At 45.2% G+C, this 24,410-nt stretch overlaps 1 protein-coding gene across 1 annotated transcript in view; it reads right to left on the reverse strand.

Annotated features, from left to right (window-relative positions):
- Positions 1 to 10,489: 10,489 nt before the first annotated feature.
- The window catches only part of LOC146193960 (cell adhesion molecule Dscam1-like), a 570,478-nt gene continuing 556,557 nt past the window's right edge, over positions 10,490 to 24,410 (reverse strand). The window contains exons 22-27 of the mRNA XM_084600659.1: positions 20,263 to 20,564; positions 16,190 to 16,265; positions 15,245 to 15,268; positions 15,069 to 15,132; positions 12,013 to 12,131; positions 10,490 to 10,551 (exon numbers count right to left, since the gene is read on the reverse strand). Of these exons, the coding sequence (XP_084456785.1) occupies positions 10,490 to 10,551; positions 12,013 to 12,131; positions 15,069 to 15,132; positions 15,245 to 15,268; positions 16,190 to 16,265; positions 20,263 to 20,564 (647 nt within the window). The remainder of the gene's footprint in view (positions 10,552 to 12,012; positions 12,132 to 15,068; positions 15,133 to 15,244; positions 15,269 to 16,189; positions 16,266 to 20,262; positions 20,565 to 24,410) is intronic.

The following is a 24,410-nucleotide window of genomic DNA, read 5'->3' on the forward strand; positions in this document are numbered from 1 at the left end:
AACTATTTAGGGAAAAGCGAGGGAAGGCTGTCGCATGGAGGATTACAAACATACAAAAATGAACGGAGGCCTTCATGCGTCACGTTGGAGAGGCAACAAAGACTACTGAAGGGGACGATGCCCCGGAGATAGCTGATAGCAAACTAATTCACATGTGGGAGGCAGAAAATGGTATGGAGCGCGGACTAATGAAGCAAAAGTGGAATCGTAATGTTACAAGGATAGCTAGACATAACAAAGAAACTGAAAATTGCGCGGTCAAATTATGCGAACAGAATTTGTGCAGCAGATGCGACGAGATGGAAGGGGGCATGAGTCTTTCCAGAACGTGGGGTATGCTGAGACACCTATTAGATCCGACCAACTCAAAATCCCAATGAGGAATTAGATTACCAAAAGCCAGACACGCGTTTAAGGGCGCAGACGTGGAATTTATGGACACACTAATTAACATGTACATTGACGATACTCATAGTGACCCCCTCCCAGAGTATGACAGAGCTCCCAACGAGGAACTGGACGTACCCATCACGGAGGCGGAGGTCACGGCAAAAATATTGGGACTAAAAACAAAATCGACCCGGGCCCTGACGAGATAGCTAGTAAAATTTTAAGAAACCTGGATGATGACTTTATCGGCGCTCTTACTGAGTATATGCAAGAAATTTGGACTAAAGGCACCTGCCTCAGCAGTGGAAGTCGGCAAACATAATTCTAGTCCCAAAGCCCGGCAAACTCTCGAAACTAGAATATCGAAGACCTATTTCTCTAACCTCATGCATGGGGAAATTGATGAAGCATGTAGCCCAGGCACGACTGACGCGCTTTATGGAGAAAAACGACCTGTGGTCGCACGAGATGGTCGGCTTCCAACTGGATTTGTGCACGCAGGACGTGATGCTCCGACTCAAATACGACATAATCGACTCCCGTTCTAGAGATGCCAAAGTGATTCTCGGTCTGGACTTGACAAAGGCTTTTGATAAAGTTAAACACGGAGCGACCCTCCGCGGTCTCCAAGAAATAGGATGGTTTGGTTGGTTCGTGGGGTTAAACGTCCCAAAGCGACTCAGGCTATGAGAGACGCCGTAGTGAAGAATTCCAGAAATTTCGACCACCTAGGGTTTTTTAAAGTGCACTAACATCGCACAGCATACGGGCACCTTGCTTTTCGCCTCCACGGAAAAGCGGCCGCCGAGGCCAGGATCCGATCCCGCGTCCTTGGGCACAGTAGTCGAGTGCCGTAACCACTGAATCACCCCGCTGGGGCCAAGAAATAGGAGTAGGTGCAAGAACATACCTGTACATCAAGGACGTTTTGTCGAGCAGAACTGCCTGCATGAGGTTTCAAGACATGCAGTCCCCCACAGTGAAGTTAGGGAGCAGGGGGAAGCCGAAGGGCTTGGTTCTCTTCCCGTTCATTTTCAACACGGCGATGAGGGGCCTTCCAGAAGCTCCGAGGAGCATAAAGGGGCTAAATTGCAGTATTTATGCGCATGACATCAATCTCTCGATTAACCAGGGTACTGATGCGAGCATTGAGGAGCGGCTGCAGGTGACGCTGCAGTAGGGGTCTATCATGCTCGCCGCAAAAATCGCAATTATTCATCTATAACCCAAAGTCACTCCGATGCAAACGCAGCTGGGAATTTGACATTAAAGTAGAAGGGAAACCAGTTCCAAAGGTAGATAAAATCAGAATCTTAGGACTATTCATTCAGGAGAATGGATATAATGATCGGACAATCAAAAAGCTAGAGGGATTCGCCACGCAAGCCATTGGAATATTTAGAAGGATCGTGCTGAAAGGACGAGGCCTGAAGAAAAGAAGCTTGCTTAAACTGACCCAAGCTTACGTAATAAGTCGCGTGAGCTATGCCACACCGCTCTTAAATATCAGGTCGAAGGAGAAGAAGAGATTAGACTTTCTCATTCATCGGTGCATAAAGCGGTGCATGGGCTAACCAATTACCACATCCACAGAGAAGCGCCTCTCTATGGGAGTGCACAATAGCTGGGATGAAATAGCGGAGGCTGTCAGAGTTTCGCAGCTGGAAAGATTAAGTCGGACGACCACGAGCAGAACTATACTCGAAATGTTAGGCCTGCAGACATATAGGGGACTACGAGAAAAATGTAGCATCCCACAGGAGTGCCGAGAAAATCTAATCATTCCTCCCCTCCCTCGTAACATGTATTCCATATTCAACACAGAGAGGAGGGAGAAGAGAGCAGAATCACTAATCAGTGGCTTCGATTCGATGGACAGCAAGCCCATCGCGTACGTGGATGCGGCAAGTGGCAAAACGGGGGCGGCGGTCACCTCGGTGGTCGACGGCCGAGGTGGCCGGTATCAGCCGCCACCATTAGAAGTCGCAACACGGAAACGGCTGAAGAAGTTGCAATAGCTCTCGCTTGCGTTGGAACGCAAGCCAATTTCATAGTCAGCGATAGCAAAACGGCCATTTTGAATTTTGGAAAGGGTAAGGTCTCGCTGGAAACGGCAAGGATTCTGGCCAGTAGAGCTCGGCTAGCATACGCAATAACTCGCTCAGCGCCGTCCTACGATCGCACAAGTACAGTCCCCAGCCCCTTGTTGCTGGCGTCGCTGTGGAGTCCAGTGTCGGCAGCTTGATCGAAGTGGCCTAGTATAGGCGGTGTTTGAAGGGCTTGTTTTGGCTGGCTGGTGCTGACTCTTGCTCCTCACTCCATTCAAAGGTGATACTCTCTCTTGTAAGGTGGATCAGGTGCGCAGCGATCTGGGCGAAGTCGTGGACAACACTTCTGAACTAGGCGCGCAAACCAAGAAACCTTCTAAGACTCTTTTTGGCCGACGGCCGTGGAAACGACGCTACGGCTGCTGCTTTTTTTTCAGGATCTGTTTTCACGCCCGCGTGACTGACCAAGAAACTTTAACTCGCTGTACGCGAACTTGCATTTTGAAGGCTTGAGTGTAAGGCCTGCGTTCCGTATAGCCTGGAGAACCGCTTCGAGGCGCACAAGATGGTCGGCAAAGGTGCTCGAAAATACAACATCATTTAAATGCACAAGACAGGTCTGCCATTTCATTCCAGTGAGAACAGTGTCCATGGCTCATTAATGTTGCAGTGGCAGTACAATAACCGAACGGCATTACCTTAAACTCACAGAGACCATCCGGTGTTACAAATGCAGTTTTCTCCAGATCGCGTTCATCTACTTCAATCTGCCAGTATCCGCTCTTCAAATCGATCGAAGAAAAATAGCGGACGTGACGGAGCCGATCGAGGGTGTCGCCGATTCGTGGCAGTGAGTATGCATCCTTCTTTGTCACTTTATTGAGTTGTCGGTAATCTGCACACAACCGAAGCGATCCGCCTTTCTTTTTTAACCAGCACCTCAGGTGCAGCCCACAGGCTGTTGGAAGGCTGGATGACGTCGTTGTTTCGTATTTCACGCACTTGCTGCTGTATCGTCTCTATTTCTTTCAAAGAAACCCGGTGTGGCGCTTGGCGAATCGGATGTGTTGCGCCATTGACAATAATTCTGTGTTCTGCGACAGGCGTATGGCGAACCCTGGATGTCGTGGTAAAACAATCGTTATATCGATGTAGAAGTTCGTGTCTGCGACAACTCTAATCTTTTATGTAGGTTCGGTTGCAATTCTCGTTTTTCTTGTGGTCCGGATGACAAGCCTTGCACAGGAAACGCAACAGCCTCGTGAACGTCACTAATTTCTCCCATATCACTGTCCCTTTCGTCAGGTATTTCGGTTTATTCCTGAAGTTGGTCTCGATGACGTTGGCCCGCCCTTCGTCAACGTTTCCTATCCCTTTCGCACCGCTGATTCCCCTCGTAAGCAGCATTTCACCATTTCCTTCCATGACACCTTCGCCCCAAACAGATGTCTCGGCTCTAACAGGCAGAAAAACTTTTGACAGCGGCGGAAAATTTACGTGTTCAGAGTCTACTCGAAGCACAGCTGGGCTCGCTACATGAGGCTTTGGCGAAGCAGAACGTGTCCGGAGTGTCAATTTGTTCTGCCCCACGCCGATCACTGTGCCATACTCGCGAAGAAAGTCCATTCCCAAAATAACAGCTTTAGAGCAATGCTCTAGGACCACAAATCTCGCAGGGCAGGTCTCACCATGAATTTCGATGCGGGTGGTACATTTTCCCTTAGGCTATATCAGGCGACCTCCCGCGGTTCGTATTAGAGGGCCATCCCACGGGGTAGTCACTTTTCGCAGTCGGAGGCGAAATTCTCCACTAAATACCGAATAATCAGCACCGTTCTCACCGCGCGCGGCAACTTCGTGACCGTAGATTATTATCCTAACGTTACTGGAAACTGCAGACTTGTTCGTGTCCCCAAGGGTGCAATTGTTAGTTTCGCTACGTTGTAACGTACATGGAGGCTGTTTGTTTCAACCAACTTCGGCAACGCCACCTCCAGGCGTCGCCGTACTCAGTTCTCCCGACGAGGAAGAGGGGACGGCTCTGACAGCGAGAGCCGCGGGAAGGGGAAACTTGGCGACATGGTGACGGCGAGCGCGATGGACGTGAAGCTTGCACCGGTGACGATGGAGGACTTCGAAGATATTCCCGGATCTCCTGCGGCTGTTCACCGGACGCGGTGAGCAGCCGCATATGTCTTTGGTCACTGAGCACTCGGCCCATCGGGCGGGCCTCTTCGATAGCTCTGCGCCCATGTAAGTGTTTACAACTCTCGCACGTGCACACTGTACAGAACATTGACGGCCAACGTGGGGCGAACGGCCCTTGTCCGCAATAGCACACGCGGAGCGTTCGGTCGCAACGCGCACTATTTGGCGAGGTGAAATGGGCGTGTCATCAAGCCCGCCTGTTTGATGTATTCACACAGGCTCACGTTTGTTCGCTAGCGGACGCGCGCACTACCCGGCGGCCGCAGGAGCACAGCTACGCTGTCCGGGATTACCCCCTGCGCGCTAACGCGTTTTAGGACTGCTCTACATGGCGAGAAAGAATAGAGACGAAGCGAATCTAGGCGTCCGCTTTACCGGCGTAAGTCCGGAACATTCCACCACCCCGTAAATACCGGCTGTAAATGCCAATCAACTCGCGCTGATTGATGAGCTAAGCCGCTAAGCATCTCTGCCAAATTTCCCCCTCCTTCTCTATTTTTGCACCTCTTGTGCCCTTCGAATGGCGAATGGTAAGAGATTTTCTTTGTAATTATTTCTTAACATGTTTTCGTTGGTTCTATATACTCCCCGAGTAGGCTGCTGGATTGAAATATGCCGAAAAATATCTCAACTGGTTGGTGAACACCAAAGGTTATACAGCACAAATGGCGCACGTGGAATAGTGAAACTAACCGCGCGCGTGAGTTCTTACCTTTCTGAGCCTCTTACCTGTGATGATATTGCCGGCTGCTAAGAAAAAGATCAAAGAAATTGAGAAAACTGGATATTTTTAGATTGGAGCAGCCATCATGACGCAACGATGACTGCTGGAATGATTCGCATCTCGGCCCACACTCTTATACACATGGAGACACGTAGCCCACACTCAGAACAATTCAAGTGTGGTTCATGTCGCCACGCCGCAAGCTAGTCTGCATTGGATCTATCTAACCTGTTCTCTCGCAACTGTGCTCCTCAAAATTTTCTCCTCTCGGCCGGCCAAAGAAATAGCCAGCAAGACCTTTCAATCCCTATCCCACTCAGAAATGATCCCTAGGATGAGGCCCGGAAGATTAAGCACAGCGATTATGCACTGTTGAGCGGGCATATGAGGCATAGGAGGCATAAAGAGCTGTATGCACAATTGGAGCTGTGTTCGTGACGTCATTGCACTCGACAGATTCATGTGCTCAACAACCTTTCATTTGCAGCTCTTTTGGTCGGTCACCTTGGACTTCATCCACGTGATGATTTGGGTGCGTGCTCCGTATAATGGCTCACGCTGCGAAAGAAAAAGAAAGCTAGAATGGAGCCCCCTGTTGCCGATTTAAAGTTCAATAAAAACAAAACGATTTAATTTTTATATGAATAAACTTCAGGACTGCATCTTGGTGTTCCCTCTTAGTATAGCGTTTTCGTTTCGTGGTGTAAGCCGTTATACCGAGCATACGAGAGTCGTCGTGTTGATGAAGTAAATATAAGGGCATGTGTCCGAGCAGCCACGCATGAAAGACGGCTCAGCACATGATCCTGTCACGTGGCAGTGTTTTATGACTATAGGCCCAGTTACGTACAGTGGTTTTCAAAAATACACGGCCCACGGCTTCAGTCCGCCCACGTTGTGAGCGCCGAGACCGGCGATGCGAACATCCTCAGAGAGTGAGTGAGTGAAAAACTTTATTGAGTAGAGATAAGGGAGGAGGATGTGTAGGTTGGGGTCCCTAGTCCAGGACTCGAGTGGCTGCCGCTGCTATCCGCGCCCGTGTCACGAGGGCTCGTTGCGCCTCTAATCAAGAGCTGGATAGTGCAGCCTCCCACCCCTCAATTGTTGGCACTGTATTTGTGTCATCTAGAGGCCCCAAATGCAGATATTGCGGGGAGAAGGCAGACCTGCTCCACATGGTGTAGACCTGCCCACACAATCATCCAGATGATCCGAACATCCTACGAACATACAGTGTCCAGACGCCCTCTTTCGTAGCGAGCGACAGCGGCGAAACAAACGGACGAGCGCCGCACATAGTGAGGGAGATAGCTATCGTCACATATGGCACCCTCGCGCCGAGCGCCGAGCAAAGATAGCAGCGCTGAGGTGCGGCCCGGCAGCCGCTCCGCGTATCGTAGTCGTGGGCCGTGTATTTTTGAAAACCACTGCACATAACGCTTTATATGTCTCACCATACTCCTCATAATTGCCTGTCAAGGCGTCATAGGTGCGCTCAACCTTCGGGACCTCATCTTTGGGAGCATTTCTGAGGGTTGGAGATTGAGAGGTCTTACTGGCTGCTTATTAAGCCGCCCGAGAGAGAAAAATACCGAAGGGTGCAGTTGCAATGAGCAAGGAACATAGCAGCAATGCAGGGTGGCTTGCTCCGTGTTGATGGTGGTGATGAAACCTTTTATTGCGCAAAATAGCAGGGAACAGCCTCGTTATAGGTTCTACGATCTAGGTAGCATCTTAATCTGGAACGTCCAATGGAGTCCCAGACTAAGGATGGGACCTCATGAGTAGAACCTGTGTGTGTAGAACTTGAATGATCCCACACCTCAAACACCACGTGGATAAAGTCCAAGGTGAACGCTCAAAAGAGCCACGAATGAAAAGTTGCTCAGCGCACGAACCTGTTGCGTGAAGGAACGTCAAGGCGATAGCTCCATTAAGTGCTTCCATTTATGCATATAGCTCTTTATGCCTCATAAACCTCATCCTTGCGCAACAGTGCGTAATCCCTGTGCTTAACCTTCCAGGCGTCATCCTTGGGAGCATTTCTGAGCGGGATAGAGGTTGAAGGATCTTGCTGGCTATATGTTGGGCCGCCCGAGAGAGAAAAATATTGATGATCAGAGTAGCGAGGAAACATGGTATATAGCTCTAATGCAGACTGGCTTGCCGCGTGACGACATGATCCACACTTCATTGTTATGAGCGCAGGCTGCGTCTCTCCATGTGTATGAGAGTGTGTGCCGAGATGCGAATCATTCTGTCACCATCGCGTCTTAATGAAGGCTCTCTTCTAAACGTATAGAGTTTTGTTATTTATTGTTGGCGATATGAAGGAATCCTTTTAAGGAAAGGCCCGCACTCTGAAGTAGTAAAATCAGGTTTTATTGTACAAATGCATGAAACAAACCCCACCTTCGGCATTTTTTTTTTCGGTCAGACGCTGACACGATGTAAGAATGCTCATCGGCTATTAAGGTTGATTAATGCAACACTTTGAAAACATCGTACTGTGTTTCGGCGCTGCTCTGGCGAGCCTTCTCATCGCTTCGCTAACTTGTTACCCGGACGGCTCTGGTTGACAGGTATTACCGCATTTGACTGAAGAGCATAAAAATAAAGACCGATGAGAAGCGCAGCTTTGTGAATGCGGCAAAATGTAAAACAAACACTACCAATTGGCAGTGCATATCTTGAGTCGCTACATTGCGTTGCCTCCGTAATCTCTTGACTTTCACTGTCAGAGAAACGCGAAATTGGGGCACTTATCGTATTCATGTCACATAAAAATTCCATGCTGCAAAAACGTTTGCGTAATTTATCCGTACCAATGCAGAATGCATGGAAAAGCGCCTTACAAAACGAAGCGTTGTTATTTTTAACAGCGCTGTGATAAGATAGACAACCCTGCCAGAGAAGTGTGCTGTGATGAAGCACGATTGAAAAATTTCATAAGGGACTAGTAGGTAATTTGTTCGCTATACGTGCTTTGGAGCACGGAAAAGAATGCTTGCACCGGACTTTGCGTACAGCACCAACTGAAATAACCACGCACGAAGCCAGATTAGAAGAAAGATGGTGTGCTTGATAGAAATGCAGCGTGGTGACAAGTTCTTCCGTATTAAATACAATATACAGGGCGGTGACAATTAGCAGCTTGCAATTCGTGACACTAGGTGCCATATGATGTAAACGTTTAAATGTTTAACGCATTATTTGTCGAATGTGAACCTATAAAATGGTCGAAGTCCTCAGACCATTCATTACTCTACATGACCGCTAATGCCAGTATGTTGACGTGATGCGGCCTATTCTATTTCTCGCACTGTCAGCTCGATTGGTGACTTCATTCGTGACGTTATTATTGAAGACGGCAAGATTTGCGTAGGCATTTTTCAGTAGACTGGATACCTGTGGCTCGGCTTGGCAATATTCGATGACCGCATGATCCGCTGGTATAGCGAAAATTCTTGTGTGAACATAAATATTTCGTGCGATATATCTATTTCTTCATCCCGCAAATAGCTGGCGTTCACACCGATTGCTTTGTTAGGCTTTGAAAAAGCTCTGAAAAAAAAGAAGAAGAAGAAGAAGAAGCTGCGTCCTCCTACACGTTATTGGTGTAATGTACAAATCATCCTATATCTAGCTGCACTCAAAGCGTACTTTAGTTTTCATTTAACCCATTAGGCGCTGTTTACTTTCTGCTGTACATTAGCAAAATCAGGGCAGTTTTTTGTTTTTAGGAGTGTGCAATTTCTAACAGATATTTATTTCATTTAGAATAAGTTTTCACTCATTATGCCCTAAGTAGGATAAATTTGTAATACCATGCGGAGAAGTCAGTATAGGATATATTTTTAGGCAAGAATCTTTGTATCACGTCATCCGCCATTTTCATGCGGACAGTTTATGCCACCCGTAATCACTTTCAATCAATTCCTTTTTTTCTTTGTTTTTCTAGCACCACGTGGGTATTCGAAATAAATAATATCAATCTCATGATGCCTCGAGTATTCATTATACAGATCCTGATATTTCAATGTATATATGTGACAGTTAGAGGGATATTTTGAACGTGCCCGCAAAACAGGGACCGTTGGTGTTTCCGCGATGCTAATCAGAATAATTGTCTTTGCTGAGGCAAGCTTTGGCCATTTAGACAAAAAAAAAAATGCGGAAAGCAATGGCAAGCGGTGCCTGAAAGGATTAAGCAGCCGCGTAGTATACAGCAGCATTGTAGTAAGGCCGCGTACAGTTCTTGCACTGGCGCTACGTAATTGTGTAGGCGTTTAGCTCTTTACACTGTGGCTGTGTTGTGCGCGTGACATTCCTAATAACGCAGGTTTGCTCAGTAATAACTACAACGATGCAATTACGGCGCAGCCGTGTGCGAGTAGAGGGTAGTTCATGCAATAATGCGATGATCCAGTTTTGCTTCCCAGCTGTGACGCTGTATGCGGACAACCTCAAGCGGCGATGCAATTTTCAAAATGCCACTGTTACACGATGATCTTTTTTTAAGCGCCTTACACGTGCTGCCGTGAGCGAACATCGTTTCTAATTATGCAAACTCCCACAATGACCTAATTTTCTGCTCCCTGACGTCGCCGTCGTGTGCGGACGAAACTTGTTAAAACTAACGGTCGTAGGGCGACGAAGAGTAACTCCACTTTTGTTCTGGATCGAGAATCGAAGCACAGAACTGATGTCACAGCACAGGAGCATATCGAAGTCTTTCAATAACTTTTTGGCAATACATACAATAACTCGCAAAACTTTAGCCTCACAGCACACGTGCCAGGATTTTAGTTTAGTAAAGAAGGGCTTTGTAACCAGTATTTTTAGCGTGATCGATGAGAAGAACATTATTTACGTATCAGAACGCATGTAACACAACGACTGTGGCTAGATACTCGTTTCTCCACTCATTACGCTCTCGCAAATTTTTGAGAAGCAATATTGGCGCAGACGGGACAGTCCTGTCGACATATGTATGCTTCAGACGAACCAACAACAAGTAATTAAAACTTCGCGTTTCTTTACGGTCCTCTGAGGCGCACGTGACGTGGCGCTTAGGTTCCTAAACATTTAGTGTAATGCAAGGCAACGACGGTATAATTCAAAGCACTTCTGTGAAATGCTTGTAAGACGACGGTTCCCGTTGACTTCTGAGCAGAGAATCTGAAAGCAAGACAAACGGCGAAGAATTAGAAGCACAAATACAAAACGAAATCACATATTCTTCCTGTATTACAACTGTGACAAAACACTTCGAAATTGGTTTGCTTTTATTTTTTGATGATTCAGACGCAGTGGTAGGTTATGCATGTACCGTAAAGAGGCGTGTACAGACCGTACATAAAACCACTTTTCGCAGTCACTGTAAACTTCCTGTTGCGACTGTTGTTAGGGCGAATGCTACTCGAGCGCTTCACAACTAACCACAAAAGCAGATTATCATCCAACTTTTCTTAAACTTCCACTCTGGCAGGGGGCGTAATCTCATTGCCTAGCTCTCGCTCAATTTCAATGGATGAACGCCCCAAACAGCATTTTCTTGTGACATTTCGAGTTTGAAATAAATGGGGACACGGCTCCTAGCGCTGATTATTCTCTATTTGTTTTTAAGGTTTTTTTTTTCATATTCGGACTAGGGAGGCTCTTTTCCCCAACAAGCGGAATTTGTAGCTGGAGACTCGACATGATTTTGAGAAATTGTGCAGTAAATGTGGAGCCGCGCGGCTGGAATACATGAGGACGCATACAAATACACCTTTTTTTTTATGTGCCCGCAATTCAAAACCAGCTCCTCAGATAATTCTGTTTAAGCGCATCAAATGAGGAATTCTCGTGGCATTCTAGACTGAGTTCAAAGCATGAAGACATCAGGATTCTAGCGTTCGCTTTTTTGGTCTTTCGTTTCCTTTTGTTTTCCTTAGAAATAACAACACAGCCCTCGCACGTCAAGACATATAAAAAAAGGTTGGTTTTGTTTGGTTTGGTTTGTAGGGTTTAACGTCCCAAAGCAACTAAGGCTATGATAGACGCCGTAGTGGAGGACTCCGGAAATTTCGACCACCTGGGGTTCTTTAACGTGCACTGACATTGCACAGCACATGGGCGCCTTTCTTTTCGCCTCCATCGGAAAGCAGCCGCCGGGGGAATGAATAAATCAACGTACGAGGAAACGTACATGGTAAGGATAACTGAATGACAACAAAATGGGCCGTCGGTGACTACTTCATAAGCCAAGTCAAATCTTGCCGTGTCGTTTACCGTGAAATCTTTTCTGCATAACTCGTCAGTTGATTCGTGTTATTAAACATAACCAGTGTTAACAGAAACCACTGCGAAGACTACGAAACCTTATGTGGTTTTTATGTAGCAACAGTATTTCCCTTGTATACTTCAGATTTGACGTTCATATCAAAACATTTTGTTGATCCAGCATACATACCTTAGTATACCTCAAGTATACCTTAGTTTTAAATACAGCATACATGGGAAGTTCATGAAATACACATATGCAGCGATTCCATCAGCAATATACAATCCTCTTGGGGTAATATATTTTCACTTGAAAGCTGTGCACCAAAGTCGTGAAAATGTGTTATAAATTTACATTATAACAAGCAAACTCACTTTGACTTGACATATGGTACCGAAGCCTATCTCTATCGCATTCGGCCTCAGAGAGTTCCTCCATGTCTATGACTTCAGCACTCCTCAGTCCGTCTTGCTTGATGAGCTTTCTTGGGCTCCTGGTAATATAAAACAGTAATAATTAATACATTCGACGTGTGTCATGGCAACAACTGTCTTACAGGACGGCTTTAGTAAAACGCCTTTATTGAACAAGTTTCTTCGACAGTTAAGTAAGAAAGCAATATTAGCAGTGCGAAGTTCTTAAAATTTACTTTAAGAGAGTATCAAACAGCATGAGTTTCCTTGATTGTTTGCTTTCGCAATTTGTACAGCTCTGCGATATCCATAGGCCTATCCTTTTTTAAATTCGTCTTTTTTTATGAAACGTAGGCAGTGAAGCCTTGGCTGCAGATTTAATATCTCTAGTTAGCTGCCGAATCTGAAAGAAAAGCATTGCTACTCCGCGGTGTTTATTTTGTTGACTACCACAACCACGTAATGAGCATGGAGATGCATGCCAACCAGCATAGCCTTATTTGGGACTGCAAATTGTTATTTGTAGCAGTTTAGACATTAACGATGACTACTGAAGAAACAAACGCCCACTGGTCTTGAGGAGAAAAGGTAATACGATAAAAAATGGCCTTGTATATGAGACGGTCAAAATTTGGTGAAAGAAGGAAGAAAAGGTGCTATGGCGGTGTCATTTCTCTTCGCTGTGATTACGACGCGTACAGCACGGTATACGCGCGAAAATAATTTCTGTGTTGGAAGTTTCCTGCCTGCTCGTGTAACCAAGAGTGTCAGTACTCCAGTCCGTGTTTTGAAAATAGTGGTTTCGTATAACAAACAAACAGGACCAGTGTTTATCTTACGCACTTTTAAGGGATACAAGTTAATGTGCAGAAAACGTCGTCGTCTGTTACGTCGTTGGCCTTCTTGTTCGCGCAAATGCTTGTGCTTCGTTAGTTTTTGAAACAGGTTGAATAGCTTTGCGCAGCCAAGTGCTGGCGATATAATGAAATGTACGTTACTATTACATTAACAAGTTCCTTGCAGTACACCGATCGCTTTGTTGAAATATCCGTTGCTTTTACACATCACATTACCCTCTCCGTCATTCTTTGTTACTTCACTACAGGATGTGCCAGTTAAATGTAAACACGCTTTTAAGAAACAGTGGGTGCCTTAAGCGAGTGAGATCAGTTGATGCTGTGACTAGAGCTGTGGCCTGGTCTGCAGCATTGTTTGTTTCGTTCCGTAGCCAAATATAATTAGCCAAATTTTTAAATACTGCATTACGCACAAAAATGCTGTTCCGGAAGTAGTAGATTGTCTTCGAAACAGCCGAATGAAGTGTTGTAACATGGTGTTGTTTATGTATCTATTTTGTCGGCCTAAATGAAGGCCCTCAACGGGATAGCAGTTCCTTGCGCATGTCTTGAGGCAACTGAAAGCGCAAAACTGTGTCAAAGACAGCGTTTTGGAGATAACTGATTGTGCTCTCAGAGAGTGCCTTTCTGGGCGCTGAAGCAGCACCACATCCATATTAAAAGATTTTCACATCACGGACTTTGTTTTTCGGCAGACAAAAAAAAAAAAAGAAAATCTGCATTAATGGTACCTCGCTATAAACAATACATTCAGCTGATTTCCAACTCCGTCTTCAACTTAAGTATTCATACCTTTTCTGAAGTCAATATTGAAAATGTTAGTTATTTATTGTCTACTAATTAAATTATTCTGGGGGACAAAAAATGACAGAAAACAAGACATACAACCCACAACAACTCTAGGTTGTTGTTGCTCGCCCAGGGCGGTCCATCTTAAAAAAAAAAAAAAAAATCTTTTTATATTTAGTTGGAAAACCCAGTGCAGAATTCGCTTCTTCCTGTTGGAGTTATTTTCAGAAAGCTGGCTGCAACTGAACAAAAAATATTAATTACTGTTCATATTAATTTTTATCATTGTAGCCCTAAAATTAAGCGACGTATCTTTGTTACTGAAAGCAGTAAACTTTTCACAAGCTGGGACCAAACCAGGGGCACTGAGTGCATGTGCTAGCCAGGTGCTTATCTCGGGATTCCAAGCATGTTAAACACATTAAACTTGCGCCTTATGAAAGTTAAGGTGGGCAGTTTTATTAGAATATTTAAGCTGCTGTGCGCATTAAAGAATATTTAGAATATTTAAGCTGATGTGCGCGTTAAAGAATATTTATAATATTTAGGCTGCTGTGCGCGTTAAAGAATATTTAGAATTTTAAGCTATTGTGCGCGTTAAAGAATATTTAGAATATTTAAGCCGATGTGCCCGTCAAAAAATATTTAGAATATTAAGCTGATGTACGCGTTAAGAAATATCTAGAATATTTAAGCTGCTGTGCGCGTTAAAAAGTATTTAAAGTATTTAAGGTGATGTGCGCGTGAAATAAGCGATAAAATACATTTATGGGATGAGTAGTGGAACAAAATAAAGCCACTATTAAAATGAACCGGCATATAAATGTGCTTATACCAATTAAGAGGAGCACAAGCACTGTTTGACATGATTTTGCTTGTCAGTTCAGTATTGAGAGACTCACTCAGAGTTTAGAAAAGTGTTTAACGTCTTTAGTTTGCTTGCTTTTTTGGGGGGAATAGAAAGGGGCAGTGTCTGACTTACTTCTCGGTGGACACCCACACTTACCATTAATGGAATCCAATTGAAAGTACACATGTCGTTGGTTCAAATCTCTATCTCAAACTAGCCGCAAACTTAGACTAGCAGATTGATCCTAATGGGAACTGAAATGATATGATCCCGTCCAGCATGATGCACCACAATTCTGATACTAAACCACGTGATAATTTTTGTCGGGCGTTAGCCGATTTTTTTTAGGCTCAGGATTAGTGCTTTTGCAGTAATATATGGGCTTTTTGAATCCTCTTCTTCAATACGTTTCCTTCGCTTAATGATTTCATCGTGAGCAAGTGAAAGGAATACATGCAATGCCATTCGACATGTGTGTAGTGCGGTGACCTAAGGCACTCAGAGCAGCTCTGAGCACTTACCTGTAATGGGGAACTTCTTCGGACCTCGAATATTTAGTCTCACCCCCGACAAACTCTACGAAATCTGAAAGGTTTGGAGACACATTCCGACAATGAGTTGCTAAGAAACGTTTGAAATCCGTGCCGTGCTTCGAGAATTGTTTGTACGAAATGTGCCTGGGGCTGCTGTGTCTTACCTGCATACAAGTCCGTTTCTCCATCTTAAAAGGGAAAAAAAAAAGCAAACGCGTACACGTAGTAATGTGTTGTTACAGCGCTACAACTTCTTCTCAACAGCTTGAAAACTGGATGAAAAACAGTCTAAAATGTTTGAACCACATGCTAAAGGACAATCTTGCATGCATTCTGTGAGGCCTGACGGCGCATGTGCTTTGTGCAGTGCGGCAGAAATATCCACGTTTTGTGCTTATAGTCCGCCTCATCAGGTAAATCGTGACTAGTTAAAACTATGTTTAATCTTGTTTTCTTATAGAGCTTAGAACAGTTCAGGCAGCGAGCTTACACGTTTGCAAAAACCTGCCTCTAGAGTTTTTATTTTTTCACATGCGGGACTAAAACCTCCTGGAAGTCCACGTCGAGTGAAGGATCGCGACTGTCAGAAGTCCTGCCAGTTCGCATGCAAACATGCAAGATATAGCAGTGAGCCGAAGCTCGTTGCTAAATCATTATTTATTTCACAGCAGCAGCAAATGATCTGCTCTCGTGACTACCTATTGGTTCGTTTCTACGAATCTCTTCTAACTCTTATTTCCGTCATTTGAACGGGAATAATGCGCTATTTGGCAGCCGATCGAGATCTCCGGAGCTTTGTGCCGATCGTAGACGTTACGTCCTGAACTACTTGTGTGTGTGTTCTGTCGATTTAGCTAGAACGCGTTGCACCTGCCACATATCGCCGATAGCCGTGCTCTCAAGTGAGCCTCCACATTTTATGCGCGGATACGTGGCTATATTTGCATTGGGCAGTGCTCTGCTGTGCAGTGCAGGTGCGGCACCAGGGCAAGGACGAAACGGTTCTAGGAGTGAGGCAGAATAAGCAAGAAAAGAAGCAGATATGTAGCGCTGTGCTCTACGGGATGGGAATTCTACGTGGGTATAGAGTATATAATCAAAGAGCGTACCTTGATCTAAACTGAATGCCCCCGTGGGTATTGGTTGCATCCACAGCCGAGCGTAAGCTGTGTAGTCTTCACTCTGCTGAAGCAAAGGAGACACCAGAGTGGTGCACTTTACCATTCTGTCCTCGCCTAGTGCCGCACGCCTGCGGTTGATTGCTTTTTGCAAGCTACAACGGTTGTGCAAAAACCGATCATTCGGAACGCATGAGGCAACGGCAGAACTGTTAGACAAGCAAGCGCTGCACAACTGCTTGGAAGGAAATGTGCGTGTCTTACAATTATTCGTTCTGTGAACCTATGAATACCCAGCCGAAGAAGCCGTTCTAATAAAGCATAGGCTAGCGTTAAGACCCCGAACATTGCTTGCACCACCGTACAGGGACCTTAAGGGGAGTAACATTATTAACGTTCAGACTATATTTTCGTGCGAGCCTTGCATTATAGAAATCCAAGGGGATAAAGCTAGTCCACGCTGTAAGTATGGCCCCGAAGGAATTCCGATAGGTGTATTTAATGTCACGTAGGGACGCGTGGAAGTTTTAGCACCATTTTGTTTTATTTCCAAAAGAGGCCAACACTGACTGCATGGATTCATTGCCTCCGCATCTTTGATATCCGCTTGCGCATGGTCTTTGGAACACTGGCAGACCACGCGAAATTCAAGTTTGTTGGTTACTTGGCAGTCACGAAAACACAGACCTATAGCAAACATTTGAGGTCGATTCAAAGCATAAGCACAGAAATATCTGAGGGCAGTTTTGCAAAGCATACAAAGGCAGCATATGTGTATAAAAAAGCATACAATAATAAAAACCAATTGGGGTTTTTTATTTCTGCCATAACAGTTTACTTTGAATAAGCAACCGTATGTTCTTTCAAAATGTTGTAAGCTGCCTCGAAGCAAACGCATTTGTTGATATGACCCCACTGAAAATAATGCTAGGGGGCAACCGATAAACGACAATGACATGAACTGAGCATTCGATTCGTGGTTTCTCGGTATTTAACATGAATCCGAAACGCCTTGCTCTAGTAGACAGCATTACGTTGAGCATTCTTACGATCAGTAAAAGGAGTATTTCTTTTTCTTCTGTTCGACACGGTAACACAATCATTTGCTTTCTCCGTGTTCACAACAACTCCAACTTTCGTTTCAATACATTAACATCTGGTTACGACCGAAAATATCTTGGCGAACTCGCTCATGAACCATACAAGGGTTATGCATGTTTGGACAAGTGGGCATAATCCCAATAATGGCAGGCCATCACATAAATGCTGTACACATTATGCATGAAAGGCACAACACTGGCATATAAGAGGATATTGAGAGAAATGCAGCGAGAGCCATAATTGAATTGAGCACGTATTTCAACTGAAATTCACATATATCTTAAAAACAGTTTTGCTACATATGCATATCCACAGCATTCGGTTTCTGTTCCTGAGACATCGATCTTCAAATTTTGAATAACGTACACTTTTGTGTTTGCATTCGTAAAGCTAACAGAAGTGCTAGGTCATGCGTAGTGTCTAAGTCACGCTTTTTTTATTATGGGGCATCATGTTTATATTAACGGAATGTTTTAAAGGTTTCAACAAATAAAAAACCTGCAGAGTATTCACTTGCACCAGTGAATACAAAGTATGTCTCTCATCACGCAAATTGAGTTCAGTCATTCCTCACTTATGAAAAACGGGCCATCAGCCGCCAGTAAGTTTCGTAAAAATACGTGCGTTCTTTTATTTGAGTAGTAGACGTACTAGAAGACGGCTCCTTCCTTTTCAAACATGACTACAATGAAGTTCCGCTACATTGAATTTACTTGTACATTTTTCTGTGCATCAGAGACCACTGTGGGTGTTACGCAGTGTCTGGTATAAGATTTCTTTTAGTTTCTAAACATGCCTAAGAGTTCAAACACACGACATTGCCCTGCACCATGCTTTAGGCAGAGAAAGCACGTTGACAGTTAACATCAAAATACCTGCCGTAACAGTCAGTGGCTTAAACACGCACAGACACGTACAAAGCACTCACTCCTTGCTTATAGGGCTCTAAGCTCCTTTATTTCTCCTGTCTTCCGGTACGCTGCATGTAACTTTGTGCTAGTCTTTTCCCGCTGTTGCCTCGGTAAATTATTCAGTCCAGAGTCAAATCAAAGTATCCTGAAGCAGTACAAGTGACGAGCTTGGGCACGTTCTTGCTGGCAGCGCTCAAAGTGAACTTCAGCTTACTTTCGAAAGTGCTCAGGTATTGACCTTATTTCTTGCAGTGTCCCCCCCTCCCTCCTGCTTATTTCACGAGAGCAATGCACCTTGCATAAAACCGTTATACGAACGTTTGTAACGAGCAATCTTTTTTTCAGCGAGAAGAAGCCCGTGTTCACACAGAAATTTGGGTCTGTAGCACAAATATTTGTTTCGTTATAAGTGCCGACTTTGAGAATCGCTCAATTGTCTTATAGCTGTGGAAGTTTTATTCTAGCGGCGGAAATGGATTCACAACCCTTGCGTACATAGTGAACCGGTGTCGTGAACTGTGCTACATTTTAATGCAGACAACGCCTCACATATGTGTCGTCAATTGAAGCGAAGTGCACTGTTAGTGGCCTCAGTGGTCGTCGACAGAGATGATAACTTAAAGCACCCCCAAAGCTTATCCTCACTCGTGAAAAAGTACATTTAAGCACTGGCAGTCGTCAGACTATTTACTTGAAATAAAGCGGCTTATTTACATGTTCGTTTCACAATCTTGAGCTACATATGAGAATCTAAGCTCCGTAGAAAGTTCGCCTCTAAAAAGTCTCTTGCTTCCATGTGTTCTTGTACTTTACCCAAATGCTTTGCTATTTTTGTTTCAGCTGCTTAGCTATTTTCTGAACCGGCATGCAAGGATAGTGCACATAGCTAGGTTTTCCCCCTTTCTTTAGCGGCGGTGAGTGGAAACAGCTGCCGCATATTTGTGCTGAACACTTTGCGCCGTGCATCGAATGAGCTTTGAAGTTCTAGCGGAGAACAATGGCAAGGATGCGGCGTTCGAGCGCTCACAAGCACTAGAACGGTTCCTCAACAATACAATTGACTTTGCCTAAATCAGAGAGCCTATCTTAAGAAACGGCACAACGCGCCGTTGCCGCACGCAACGCACTCCCTTCGCTTCTAATGCATTTCAAGTCGGTTAGAAAACTTGGCGACCACTGGCATATTGCCATTCTAATCGTAAATTTTAACTTGGAAAAATTGCTCATGTGAGAGCCGTCAGAGGGGCTCACGAGACACAGAGTATTTTGTTTCGTTTTTTTTTTTTTTTGGTGAAAGCTTGCGCTAACAGATGCATATTTAGCGCATACATTTTCCAGACAATCCTGTTCTGTTCTCAAGCTGCAGTGGCGCTGTGAAAGGTTGTTTAAAAAAGGGTACAATATGAATAGTGCATGTCAAAACAATGTCTGGTGCGAGCATGGCGCCTTAGTTTAGTTGGTCTGAGTTAGAGTTATTGACTTTATTGGCTATCATGACATGTGCTAAAGTAAAGTGCATTAATATTCTGGCACAAATGCAACGGCTGGATCATAGCGTAAACTTGCCACAGAACGGTAGGGCAATGAATAGCACCATTTTGACGAGACAGCCTTTTTATACACCTTAACGAAATCGAATGAAGAAGCGAAGCGCGTTTGTGTGGCTACACCATATAACATTTCCTACAAAAAAAAATCAATAAAAAAATCAACCCTGTTATCGAAGCAGGAGCACCTCTGCGTGCTCTACTTAGTTCCGGTGCAACTTGAAAACATGGCCATATATTCCCTTCACATTTTCTTTCCCGCCTCCCCGACAAGCTCGCAAATTCAGCCGCTTTCGCGTGCTTCACTGTACACACATCGGTATTCAACAGCAGCAAGTCGTACAAAAGGTAGCACAAACACTCATTCACGCATAGGGTTGCGTGACCCGCTGCATCAACACCTCAACAACAAGGAGAACGGGGAAACAAGGCCCGCGAGCCTGGTCGGAGAGACGCACAAGGCAATGTCCCTCGGCTACGTCCTGGTGCAGAGCAGTTCCGATACCTGTTTGGGCCTGAGCGGCACGTCGTACAGGTGTGTTCTGTTGCCGTAGCGTGTCCTCTGCAACGTGCCGCCGGCAAAGTCGGTGCCTCCTTGCGCCATCCGGCGGCCGGGCGACGCGCATGACATCTCGCCGGCGGCCAGCGCCGACGAGGCCGCCACCTGGGTGGTAGCGTACGGCGACGGGTAATAGAGGGGCTCCCGCTGCGCGGCGCCTTCATCGCCCGACGAATCACAGAAGTGCTTCTCCTTGGTGTAGGCTGACATGGACATGCTGTCCGCCTTGCGCACCGACTCGCTCGAATCTGCGTAAGGCCAAAAGGGCAAACGAAGCTCACGCTCACCGTAACTTGGCGGACGATCTCTTCGAATGAAAATGAGGACAAAGTGAAGTTGACCTGTATCAATAGGTTACTGTGTTCGAACTACATAGATGATACTTTGCCCGAAAAATGATCTTTTAAAAGCTATAGAAAGGGTTGAGGACTGAAATACTGGCATCGCCGAACCACAAGCTCCCGCATGGAAACCGTAATGGAATAAATACATTTTTTTTTCTAGACTGGTTTCTGAGGCTAGGCTGCAATCACTTCCATATGTGGTGATCACAATGGTATTTTTATTGGTGTTACTAATTATAATTCAGTTCTGGAAAAAAGGTTTCCTTATCACGGCGTGAAACGGTGTATGGGGCACAGCCTGGGCCGCCGCGAGGATGACGTCCGTCCAAGGACACGGTGCAAACGCAGCGTGGAAAGACAACAATGATAAGTGAGAGAACGGAAGAAGGAAGAGGAAAAAAATGGAGAAGTGCTGTCACCGAAAGAGAGGTAAAACAAATAGAGACTCTTAGTGAGATTCGTGCGCCTAATATGTGCGAGCATTACTTCTTTATAGCATGCTGAATGAATGTGCGATCGTTCTAGGCAAGGAAGTGCATGCGTGTATGCGTCTAGTAGGCGCTACATCATTACATTAACGCAGCCGTCATGCTCTTTGCCTTCTGCCTTTCCCTCTCTTTGACCGCTACCTCTTTTCATGGCGTGCTGGCTTTCACTAAACTTGCACGTGACGCTGGTCAAGTGTCTCTAAGTAGAATGTGCATCGGTGCACCAACACAGCTTAGCGCCCTGCGCCTCCTGCCGCATTATAATTGTTACTGCTAGTAATACTGCTATTATTAATAGATGTCAACATAGCTTTAAAAAACTATTTTCACCGAGCCGCAAGAACGTTCCTGCATAACCTAGGGGTAGTGTATCTGACAAGGGGTTCAAGAGTTGATAGCTCTTTCGAACTCGACCATGCATATGATACCATGACGTCACACAGCCTGCCGAGCATTAAGCACAGGCCGCCATGTCACCTGCCAGAGACACGCTTGTGAATTTTCAAGGTCGCGTGGCTTCGAACCGTCGACAAGGCACTGACGTCACCGGACAACGTTTTCCGACATTTGGTACTGATTAAAGCTCACGTGTTGAAAAAAAAAAAGGCGCAGGTCATTTTCTCTTTACCGCTTTTCCTCTTTTTATGGGGCTGCATGGAGCTCTGAAGTGATGTTGTTGCTGACACGAGTGCCGCCTGCCGTTTATGACCTTTTTCTCGCGGCCATCTGAAGGACAGAAGCAATGCGCTCGGCAAAAGAGCTCATGCAGTGTTTGTCCCTGGCGGCCACTTGAAATAAAATATGCTGAAAAACCAAAGCGCGTGGCGGCTACCGTGCTGCACGGCTATGTGAGATGCAAAGAACGGTCATTGCACCCGTAGACAAGGTCAAGCCGTGCATGTCACCGAGGGAGGGGCCGATCAGTGTCGTAACAAGCCCGAGAGGCGATGATGGCTTCGCAGGAAAGGGAACGACAACACATGACCGGGGAACCCTTAGCATATAGAATTGTCGTCATGGACGCACATCGGTCTAGGACGGTCACGCTCGAGACAGAGTGTGTGAGGCGTCAGCACGACGGAGCCGCCTGCTGCAAGCCCCGATTTTAACTAGAGCCCTAGTTTGGCCAAATCTTCTTTTTAACTTTTTTAACCCAATCTTGTCTGCAACAGGTTCGCCTCTCCTATTTAGAGAAAGCCAGCGCAGAAGACATCGACAACCTAGAAAATGGACGATCAGGCCGCTGTCTCTTAACTGAAATGCTCAATGCAAGGCAGACGCACATTTTTAGCACTCAGATAGGCGCATGCGAGAAGGAATATATACAAGAGGAAAACGCAAAAGGAAGGTGTGATCACAGAATGTTGACTCAGATATGCAGTTTCCATTCCAGCTGTTATGCTTTTGTTTATGTTTATGGTTGTGTTTATCTCTCAGATGTTGTGTTTTCCTTCCAATGCGCGTATAAAAATACCATAAATGTGCATCTTTTTCTAATTTAAGTTCCGAGACAGAGCCGTGCTTTTTATTTTCTCCGTCCTCCTTGTTTTTGTTCTGGTTTACCCCAAAATGAACCCATTCTAACTAACAATTATCGCCCGCTGCTGCCGAAAAAGACCGATATGGGCGCAAAGGCGCGAAAAATAAATGTTTACTGCTTGGCCGAGATTCTCAGTGCTTGTCAATCGTCGTGTGTGTTTTGTTCTGTCCCCGTAGAAGTATAAGCGCTAATTTGTGCGTAAATTTTCAGTTCCCTTTTTAGATAGATGAGAAAAAAATAAGAGCTGGAATTTCTCGTACAATTTCATGCACGAAAGCGGATCCCGCGTCCATATAGTAAATAAACTCGTCTCCCAATGTACAGTACTAACTTCACCCATGCTTCTCTTACAACATTTATATTCACTCACTCCTTTCCCCCAGTGCAGGGTAGCAAACCTATTTCTTTTACGGGTTAATCTCCCTGCCTTTCCTCCTCATCTTCCTCCTCCTCTCAATATACGCCATTTGAAAAGTCTTCGAATAAAAATGAAACTGAGCAATGATTTGGCAAATTCTTCTGTGGCGGTAACAAGAATCCACACTTACGAACAGGTAGACAGGTCTTCTCGGAGTATGCCGTTAACAGTAAACGCGAAGATGATAGCGGACAGAGAGAAGCTCGGAACGCTTTTTTTCTTGTTTACTTGTCGCTTTTATTAGTTCTTTTTCTTCGGACTGTCAACGCGCGATTGCACACAGTAAGACGAATAAAAATGATAATTTGTCGGGATTATCTTTGTTTTACCAACAATGCGCTTTTGCCAAACGATGAAACTGGGTTTCGGGTGATGGCCGGCGTGTAATGGTAGGTGAGGCTGTCAAAAAAGTCAATTGTTACATTTTGCTAGTAATACGCGTTGCGGGGCTAGTTGATTCAAGCTCGTAAACTTGTATAGGCGCAACAGAGACGACACGACTAAAATCCCTTGATAATTTGAAAGTAGCGACACTCTCCTCCGCGCCGCGCTTTCCTCCTCGATTCTCCTCGCGCGGCGGCGGCGAGCGCTGCGCACGACACGCTTTTTCCCCCTGACGCCCGCCGGCCGGCCGCAGCAGGGAGTGAAGCGCGAGCTTTTGGGCCAGGTCTGCGCTCCAGGAGTGCACAAAATTTTTGAAAAATTGCGAGAAAGGCATTGAGAATGCCGATAGTAAAGTTCATGAATTGATTGGTTTCTTCTTAGAACTGTTTGAATGAGGAATACTGATAAACAAAGCTTTCAGGCGAGTTCTGTGCTACAGACACTTTTTAAGTCTCATGATAAGGTTTTACTTTGTGCACTTAATCTAGTACTGCCTCTGAATTTGTGTTTATTTTTTTTAGAGCGTGAAATCTGTCACCGTGGTAAAACTTCAGAAAACGATCCAGGCTGGTGCTTTGAACTTCAAGATTAGAGAAGGTTAAAGCAGGACTTAGTCTATTTCGCTACTGTCAAGCTATCTCTCTAAGCATAGTATATGTTACGTGATCAACCATGAGATTGGATTATTGGTTAATGGTACATGTATTTCAATCAATTACTGGGCCAAATTAATTGATATTTAGTAAATTGCAATTAAAATCTAAATTTTAGCTGCAACACCGAACCGTATACCGTTGGAAAGCTTAGGCCAAGTGTAATGGCACTGTGCTAGTTAGCGATCCGCGATAATCGGCGTTCATTAGTTAATTTTGTATAAAATCAAATTTTGAGCTGTTCCTTGCTGCTTCGAGGCAAGGAAC

This window comes from Amblyomma maculatum, chromosome 4 (genome assembly GCF_055883805.1).
Source record: "Amblyomma maculatum isolate TAMU_Amacu chromosome 4, ASM5588380v1, whole genome shotgun sequence".
NCBI lineage: Eukaryota > Metazoa > Arthropoda > Arachnida > Ixodida > Ixodidae > Amblyomma > Amblyomma maculatum.